The sequence below is a fragment of the Diceros bicornis genome, chromosome 28 (assembly GCF_020826845.1).
Source record: "Diceros bicornis minor isolate mBicDic1 chromosome 28, mDicBic1.mat.cur, whole genome shotgun sequence".
NCBI classification, from domain to species: Eukaryota; Metazoa; Chordata; class Mammalia; order Perissodactyla; family Rhinocerotidae; genus Diceros; species Diceros bicornis.
In genome coordinates, this window is record NC_080767.1 from 15,211,801 (window position 1) to 15,221,905 (window position 10,105).

At 38.8% G+C, this 10,105-nt stretch overlaps 1 protein-coding gene across 4 annotated transcripts in view; it reads left to right on the top strand.

Annotated features, from left to right (window-relative positions):
* Positions 1 to 9,799, top strand: part of FKTN (fukutin) — a 45,115-nt gene extending 35,316 nt beyond the window's left edge. For 3 of the 4 annotated variants that reach the window (XM_058523707.1, XM_058523708.1, XM_058523710.1), the window contains exon 9: positions 7,136 to 9,799. In XM_058523707.1, the coding sequence (XP_058379690.1) occupies positions 7,136 to 7,349 (214 nt within the window). In that variant the 3' untranslated portion in view covers positions 7,350 to 9,799. The remainder of the gene's footprint in view (positions 1 to 7,135) is intronic. The other variant, XM_058523709.1, reaches the window with a different exon arrangement.
* The last annotated feature ends 306 nt before the right edge of the window (positions 9,800 to 10,105 follow it).

Consider the following 10,105-nt stretch of genomic DNA (forward strand, 5'->3'; position numbering starts at 1 on the left):
TTAACCTCTTTGTGCTTAAGTTTCCTCAAGTGTAAAATGGGAATAATAATAGAAATTGCTACATAGAGTGGTTTTAAGGATTGAGTTAATACACAAAAAGGTTTTGAAGAGAATTAAGCGTGTCCTTAGTGCCGAGTAATTATGAGCTGCTATTATCAATACTACCAGCAGTAGTAGAGAAAACCACTCCTCTTCTTAGTCTTAGGGGAAATTTACAAATTAGAAACCTGTATAATTATCTCAATATTAAACTGCCACATCTATTCTTAGAGAACTCATATGAGAATGTCACGTTTTATCTAAGAAAGATAATTTCTACAGCCATTATTATAATCCTGTTATTCTTAAATTTCCTTCCAAGGCTTGAATTTCTTTCTTCTCCTGACATGATCTGAAACCCACAAGCCTCAAAAGAACTGTTCATTTCTAACCACTACATTTCTGGATAGAAAGAGCTTCTTTCGTTCTGCTTTAACTGCTCTTTATAGTAGCAGTGTTTGGGAAGTGTGAAGCGTTCCGATTATTTAACAAGAGAAATGAGCAGTGATAGAACTGTCTGGACAGATGGTGTGAGTCCCAGATTTTCTATCATGTTACCGTGACCTTAAAAGGCAGAGAAAAGAACAGGGGATGGCTGTGTAGAGTAGTTTCTTGGGAAGATTCCCCCAGCCATATGCCATTTTCATTCTTTTCAGCACTATTTACTTTAAGGAACTGTAGTATTTTCACCACTACTATTCCTAGAGGAAAAAAAAACCCTTTAAAGCTAGCCTAAGGGTCTTTTTGCCTTTATAATAGTCTACTTTGTATTCATGTATAGTTTATTCCGAGAAAAGCTTAACAATATTGTAGAATGCTGAACCATTTTTTAAAAGGTGGAAGAGGAACTCAGGAAGGAAGAATAAAGTTCCCCCCTTTCAAAACTTTACTCTGCATACCTTCAGAATGATGTTTTTGGTCCTAAGACTTAATAATAATTATAATGTTAACAGCAGTAATAAAGATACAGCTACCAGGGTATCCGCTATGTATCAGGCACTATGGGACGTACGTTATAATCTCACATAACCCTCACATTATCTCTGTGGGTTAGGTGTTCTCACTCCCGGTTAGATATGAGGATACTAAAGCTCAGAGAAGTGAAGTAACTTACTCAAGGTTACCTGGGCATTAATGGCAGGGCCAAGATTTAACTCCAGACCTGTTGGACTCTTAAGCCTAAACGCTTTCCTCTAAGAGTTTATAGGTTAAATGAGTTAATACAAATAATGCATTTAGAACAATACCTGGCACATAGTGACTACTATGTAAGTATTAGCTACTGCTGCTACTGTCATTACTATATTATTACTACTATTACTGTAACTACTACTGTGTTGCTCTGGCACAAAGCATAGCACCTTCAACACAGTGGTAACTTGGATTAGTTATTCTCTGGCCAAGCATTTTCTTCCCGGGTCTCATATTCATTCCATCCTTAGTTCTCAATCTAAATCCATTCTTTTACCTAAAATCTATATTCCATTCTTAAAGATTGTCTGGATTTCTTATATTTATTTTTCTTCTCCAGAGTCCCAATCACTAGTAATAAAAAGTGATGAGTATAATAACTATGCCTTTAGGATGTGAAGTTTTTATTCCACACCTTCACAGTTCCTACAGATGCTGCCCAGATTTCTTTGGCTTGTTTCTTTCCTTCCCATCTGAATCAACTGATGTAAATAGAGGCCAGAAGTTTGAGAGGTAATAATAATAATGGTAATAATAAAAATTAACTTTTATTGAATATTATCTATGTGCTAGGCACTATGCTAAGCTTTTATATGCATCATTTCATTTAACCCTCACAACAAGTTTATAAGGGAGATTTTATTATTGTCACCTTCATTTTATGGATGAGGGAATTAAGCAGAGCTAAGACTGAGACCTAGGGCCATGTCACTTCAGAGCCCATATTCTTATCCATCGCAATGTTAGTGTCACCACGATCTCTATCATACTGTTAATACTCCCTCCATGGAAATAGCCTTTTTGTTTATTGACGTTGTCAGAGTAATACAGCTACCTCTGTATTCTCTGATAGGAAATCTACTACCCCTGGGCTAGTAGCGGGTTCCTTGTACCTTGTGATGTTTGCAGCTTCTGCTTATTTTATAGATCTTCAGAAAATCTGGATTTGTCCTCTGTGGGACTAGACTCCCAGCCAAGTGTGACTTCTATATAATTTAACATTTCATTTCTGCAAAATTTATTTGCTAACTGCTATGTGCTAAGGATTCTGATGTGAATATAACTGAGCTTCTGCTCTCAAGGATCTCATAATCTAGACCATGAAATAAATACTAAAGTACTTTATCAACAGTACAGTAATTGAAATATGTCATGTATAGTTGAGATACAAATCAACTCTACCTAGACTCAATGGCAAGGAAGTGTGGCTTAAAAATAGAGAAGTTTGTTAGGCAGACTTAGTAGGAATTTGGAGAAAGTCCTAATAATAGGTTGACTTAATTATTTTTCTATTTAGATTTTTCCCATTTTTTTGTTATTAAAATAATTATATGAACATCTTTGTACATAAAGTAAAAGCTTTGTTAGGGATTGTTCCTTGAATAGATTCCCAGAAGTGGAATTATTATTATTGTATGTGCTGTTTGAGAAATAGAGGGGTAAGTGGGCAATGTTCTAATACCAGTAAAAGTACAAGATTTTATTCCTCAATGTCTTATTTTTCCTTTGACTCTTTAAGGCTCTTAGCAGCTGTACTGGCCTCCTCAATCTTTCTTGTCAGCATGCTTTATTCTACCTGCCTTTTTTTTCTTATTTTTTAAAATAAACTTTTTATTTTGTGATAATTTTAGATTTACAGAAAAGTATGAAGATAATACAGAGAGTTCCTATATACCAGTCACCTGGTTTCCCCTAATGTTAACATATTGTTATCATGGTGCATTTGTCAAAACTAAGAAACCAACATTGGTGCGTTACAATTAACTAAACTCCAGACGTTATCTGGATTTCACTAGTTTTTCCACTAATGACCTTTTTCTGTGCTAGTATCTAACGGAAGATACCACATTGCACTTAGACACCCAGCCTTTGGAAATGTGAGTTTAGTCCAAGATTTTAAGCACATCACTAATAGTACCAGGTTATTATACATCACCATGTTTCCCGGTTCTGCTCATTCAAGGGCATTGAGCTACCTCTGTTTTGAAGTTGCTCCTCAGTACCTCTAACTGGAAATAATCTCCCCTTCCTCTAAATTTCCGTAGATTTTTTTCCCCCTATACCCCTCTCATGCTTTATTTGAGTACTTGTGCTGATTTGTCTGTCCTTTCTGAGTTATAGATAGATTCAGGCCTGGTAAATCCATCGGGCTGAGTGAGATCTGAGCCCTGCATGAGACTAAAATCAGGTCTTCTAAAGTGCAGTCTAGTGTTTTGTTAAGATGATAGGGTGACACCAGATTGATGACTTGATCCAACCTAGCACCTTTGGAGAATCAAAGCCATAAAGTCAAGTCACCCCAGTTTTCAGTCATTCTGCTTCACAAGAAGTTAAAGACTAGAGTTAGTTGTTGAATCTCCACTCATAGGTTCTCTCAGCTTCATAGATTGATACTATGTTCCTATAGTTTTAGCTCTCAAAAAACACATTTGTCTTTTTAGTACTTAGCTGTGAAGCTAAAACGGCAAATTTGAATAATTTCTTTACATAAGTATATTTGAAACATTGGCTTTTCTAAAAATGAGCTCACATTTCCTACTCTGTTTATGCCTTCACATTTTACAACATATAGATTTTGTCTTAGGTCTTAATTACACCTCCAAAGCTCTCGTGAGTAGCAGGTACAAAATTGAGTCATTGAGGGAAGAGCTTTGAATGCATATTATATGTTAATTGGATACTTATATAATAATGATTATTTATATAGTTAGCTTTGTTTATTTGTTTTTGTTTTTTTTTGTGAGGAAGATTAGCCCTGAGCTAACATCCGATGCCAGTCCTCCTCTTTTTGCTGGGGAAGATTGGCCCTGGGCTAACATCCATGCCCATCTTCCTCTATTTTATATGGGACACCACCACAGCATGGCCTGACAAGCAGTACGTAGGTCTGCGCCCGGGATCAAACCTGTGAACCCTGGGCTGCCGAAGCAGAGCACGAGAACTTAACCGCTACACCACCGGGCCAGCCCTGTTTGTTTGTTTTTTTAAGAGAAGATTACATCAGCATGAATAAATAGCAGACTTTTCGTTTATGTGAAGTGAATTATATTTTTTAAGACTGCCATATGTTTGAATTTAAATCTATTCACATTTTGGATCCTTTCTCAGAGCTTTAAAATACAAACTGCTTAGCTGAACTTAATTGTGGCTTTAAAAGCTAAGGTAACATTGCAGACCTATGGTGTACTTTAGTCTTAGTCATTATTTACTGGTAACCTGGACAGATACATGGCATGTGCTGTTCTGTGTCACACACCCCCCTCTTCCTCTCCACAATCCCATTTTACAATCAGTTTCCACATTTTATGGTTTGTTTATCTTTCTTCTTCTGCTAGGAAGCTGGAATTTTGTTTTTGCTGAATGGATTGAAAGTTATTTGGTGAAAAGAAAACCCTAAAAGAGTTTAGGGATGTTTCTATTTAGGAACAAAAATTAACGTTTGAGTTAAATTGTCTTTGAGTTATTTTAACATTGTTTATGTATTTAAAATGGTTTGGTTTTGCGCTTAATCTTTCATTTTTCAAAACATCGCTTTTGTAAAATTTGTAGTATTCTCATCCACCTGTCTATCCTGGACCTATGATTTTTCTTTCTTTCACCTCTTTGATGAGACTCTAGAGGCTAATATTTAAGAGAGAGAAGTTTCCTGGCCCATATTACTAGATAGACCTCATTTCAACTTCAATGTGTCATCTTGATAGGATGGGACAGGTGGACATTCTGCTGACCAGCATCTGATTGGAGAGGGTGGAGGCTGGTGATGGATGGGTATGTCTAATGACAAAATAAGCAATTCCATGAATATGAGTGTGCAGAGTAAAACTGGGACTAGCAGATGGTGGAGCTATGCTGTATCTTATTCCTTCCTCAGCTATGAGATGTGCTGTGTCCATCTTTTCACAGGAGCCAGCTGGGATTGTCCATTAACTGCCAGCACCCATTGGTTTAGGTAGAAGGGTTGTGTTGCTTTCTTTAGAATTGGTTCAGCCTCTCATTTTCATGTGTGGCTTTATATTCATCTGGTGGTAATACATGATATTCAAGAGCAGAATATATGAGAACTGACCTTTCCTTGGAGAACATCCCAGTTAGAGCCCATTTCCACAATATGATTACATTTTGACATCTGGATTTTTCTTGTTGCTTTTTTTTTTAATCCTCTGATATTTTAAGTTTCTGTGATCTCTGCTATTGCCACTTTAGATCTCATTGCTGAAAGTTCTTCCGGGTTATGAAGAGAAGAAACATTTCTCAGAAAACACCAACACAGAATATAGGGCTATAATATAAACTTAAATCTAACAAACCTGGTAGTTTTAGCTTTCCTTTGTAATATATTGAATTTAATTTACACTGATCCAGAGTACCTTTAAGAAACGTGTTTTGGTTTAATTTCTGAAACTTACCTACTAATCGAAATGGTTCTGGTACAGATAGAGTTAAATTCATTATAACTAATATTCCTTGGCCTGGCTTAGAGATGTTCTTTGGCATTTGAAACAAAAGAAAGGCAGAAACTAACAAGTAGGTTCATGTGAGGGATGAAAGCCTGGGAATTCGTCTTGGAGTCATGCTCACTCTGTATCCTTGGAAAGTCTAGGTTGTGAAAGAAAAGAAGACTCACCTTACATGTGTGCTGTTTATTTTAGTGTTCTTTACTTAGGTTCTTTTAGTACCAGTTTGAATTTGATAGGGAGTTAGTGATGTGTAAACTATTAAAAATAAGTAAGAAAAAAGTAAGATTGGGGCTGAGAACAGAGATAAAAACGAGCGGGTGGTAAAATACTAAAAGGCAGAGCAGGAAGAGGCGGCTTGTATAGCTGTCCTTTAAGAGCAGTATTGTTGAAGTACAGTACATCCAAGCATTAGATGTGTATTCCTGCATTTAACAGGAGTTAAATGCAGGGGGTGGGAGTGTGAGGCTTTGCTCAAAAAGCCAGGTTAGTGGGTCCTACCGTGTTCGCGTATTGTGGTGTGAAATTCTCACCACAGTATAAGTTAGGAAAGGAGTCTGAGAAATACCCTGGCTGACCCTGGGAATTTCTCCTTCAACTATCTAAACTGAGTAGGTTATCAAAAGCCATCTGGGATTGCAGTGAAACCCAGACTCGGGAATTAACATGACCTATCACAAAGGCACAAGCTCTTGTGATTTGTTGTTGGAGAATGTCATACATTGCCAGGATTGATTCCTGTTCTCTGGCTGACTAGGAGGGTTTTGTTTTCTCTCTCACTGCTACACGTGCCTCCTTCCATGTATTAGGAATCGCAAGTATTAGAAATATAGTCAAAAAGGATATTTACGTATTGGTTCGCCTGCGATGTTTAAGGAATGGCCACACCAAATCCAAGCACTTGCCCAGGGTTTTCTGAACTCTGTCATTTTCCTTCATCTTTTGGCAGCTTTTTGCTTTGACCTCAGTCTCAGACAGCTCTCCCTGCTAATAGAAAAAGATGGCCACCACAGCGCTCAGCTTCCGTCCTACCAGCTCAGAAACCTCAGCAAAAAGAACACCTCTTCTCCCCATAGTTCCAACAGAAATCCCAAGGCTGACTTTCATTTGTGTAATTTGTGTGTATTTCAATTCCTGACCCAGTCACTATAATTCACTGGTTAGGCCTGGGTCTTCTTTACCCATCTCTGGAGCTTAGGGGTGGGGTCAGCCCCTCCTGAACCATATGGACTGGGAATAGGGGAGGGAAATTGGGGTACTGTTAACATTAGAAGAGGAAAGGGGTGCTGGGCAATCACAAACAACAAAATGGCCATTGGATCTCTCCCGAAAGCTATTTAGTGGGAGAGGACTGTCCTTCAGCCAAGAGTGCACTAGCAGCTGGGTTCCTTTGCTGAAACTCCCACTGGTGAAGCCTAACCCCTCTCCCCATTGCTTCTGTTTTGCCACAGATACCTGTTCCCCAAGTTTACACTGTGCTGGACTGAGTTTGTAGACATGAAGGTTCATGTGCCCTGTGAAACCATCGAATACCTTGAAGCCAACTATGGTAAGACCTGGAAGATTCCTGTGAAGACATGGGACTGGAAGCGCTCTCCCCCCAACGTGCAGCCCAACGGCCTCTGGCCTATTTCTGAGTGGGATGAGGTTATCCAGTTGTACTGAGACAGGAGGTTGAAATGGTAGAATTCCCCTCGTGACAAAGGTAGATAACTATTTAAAAAGGTATGTGTCTATTTGTCAAATGTAAGTAGGAGCCAAAGAAAAACGACATGTTTGAAGATACAGAAGGAGTCCTAACTCCTGAGCCATCTGGTTTAATTCTCTCATTTTACATTTATTAAAGAGTCTCCATGTGCCAGGTACAGTGCTAGGTTACAGTGGAAAAGCAGAGATGGGTGAGACAGAGCCTGCCTCTCCTACCCTCCCTTTGGTAAGCACCCCAATTTTCCTTCGAGGGAAACACTGCCACCCTTTGAAGAGCTCATATAGAATGTGATATGTTCTGTAAATGCTTTAAAAACATAAGATAATGTTTGGACTGGAAGATGAGCTCACCAGGCAAAGCTAAGGAAGGATATACTAGTTAAAAAGAATTGTCCTCAGCATTTAAGCTGGTGTGTTAGTGCTGCTCTTAATATTGTGGAGTCTGAGTTCATATTCAAGTGATCAGACTTGAGGTGGCATCAAGAAAAGATGCTAGCAGAATCATTTTACAAGCCACCTGATGTGGACTTGATTTAGAGCATAGGACATCATTCTATAAGAGAATGAGAGTGTATTTCTAGCCTTATCAAAGAGAAGTAAATTTTCATACACTTATTATTTTCATATTTGAAGTGAGAAGAAAGCTTGTGCTTGTGTGATGCTTAGATTTCCAGCCATTGTGAGAATATTTCCGCTGACCTCTGATAACACTTGTTGACAAATCATTCAAGTAAGACCATGCTATTAGATGTGATTTTGAAAGGGTTGTGATTTCACAAACTTGCTTTTCATGACATTCTCAACCGTCCGTTATGTAAAAATATGAGCTGTTCATGGACATTTTATATTTTCTGAATTTATAATCCTTATACTCCCAATTTTAATGTTAACTCTAAAATATTAATAGAAATACCTCTAATTTTTCTAAATGTACTCTTCAGTGTATTCATTCGTCAATTACAGCTCTATATCGTTCATTTATGGCCTATAAACCAATTTAAATGGCATGTAAACCTCCCTGTCCCTTCTCCTCTTTCAGTACTACATCAGGTCTCCAAAATGAAGATAAATGGCAAACCTGGCAACTGTTCCCACCCCAGATCATAGTGTTTGTAAAGTCTGTGTCCATTCCTAATTGTTCTTTCTGTTGAATATTGACAGGGCAAGAACTCAAACTTCCCCACGTTATCAAGTACCACCCTCTGAAACCCTCCAGTTTCCTTTTTCCCCTCAAGATACATCCCTGAGTGGGCTGGGCTGGCTCTGTCTCTTTCATCTTTTCAAGAGTCACTTTAATTATATATTCGAAGTAAGATGGGATATGGAGGCACAATGAGCACTACTCTCTTTTTCTTTGTCTGGGAAAGGAACCTAAGTCTTACATTTTATCTAGGCTGCTTAGGACTACTTCCTGGACCAGACTGGCAGATTTTCCTCTAAAACAAGAGAATAATAGGAGTGTCAGAAATGGCAACCAGAAAGTCTGAGGGAGTGCGCTAACAGAGTTTTCCTAAAACAAAATTTTGGGAAAGTAACCAACAACCACTGCACTCCAGATTTTAAACACAATGAAAATTTTTTTTGATAAATGATAACCAGTGGCCTTCCTCTCTTATGGTGAGTTCTCCATGCATAATCATTGGGTCTTTTCATAAATAACATAATCAGGTTTTCAGGGACCTTCAAAAATTATCAGCAAACTTATCCCAAAATGATGGGCCATTGTAATCAGCTTTCTCTTTGCTTAGAAAGCCAGTCCATAGAAATCATACCCAAATTCTAAGTAGCTGAACCTAATTTCATTTTTCATGGTTGAAAAAAATATAACAGATAATAATAGTGTTCCTGGGAAAAATCCACCCTGTTTATTGAGGACCATTTGGTTGTGCTCAGCATCTAGAAGTGCATACACTCCACATTTCTGCCCATTTCAAATTGAGGTTCCCACTGTTAGCCAGGGGGTCTTACCTACCCCTATTTAGATTATTTCTTTTTTATCTGACCCTGGAGTCCAAGGTCTTGAAGTGTCCAAAATCCAAGATATCTTGGCCCCATTGGCAGAAGTTGCATATTCTTCCCTCCATAGACCACTGGCTGCTGAAATACTTTTTTTGATTGCCTTCTGGTTTCACAGGCTTCAGGTCTTGGGTCCTACCCTAATTTGAGGGAATGAAAGCCTGTCCCCAAACTCTGAAGGCCAGGCTTGCCCCTGATACAGATCCAGCCATACTTCATCCTGTCCTTCTTAACAGTTGCACTCTGCTGAGTGTCCAGAGACCTTGAGTCAGGTGGATCCACCATCAACACCTCAAAAGATCACTTTTCTTTCCTCACCTGAGTATCCCAACAATAATTCTCCTAATCTAAGCACTATCAGGTCCAGTTTTCCTGGCTTACCAGGAGAAAACCTCTTATATTAACTTGTTAGAAGTTAAGCACCCAGGGATGTCCCCAGAGAGATCCTGAGAGGCAAGATTGACAGCCTCTCACTTCACAACCAGGGAGCCGCTCAGTCCTTCTCTAAGCAGGGAGCACTCGTCCTTCTCTCTGCTGCAGCCACTCACATCTGGCCCCTGGAATAAAACGGCAGTTCCCCAAATTGAGCATCCCTGAGAAACTGGTCAGTGGGTTAGCAGGTATCCTTGATTCTGTAGCTACAAACTCTGAAATATGACCACTAGATGACAGAACGTCTGCCACCATTTCCCCAAAAC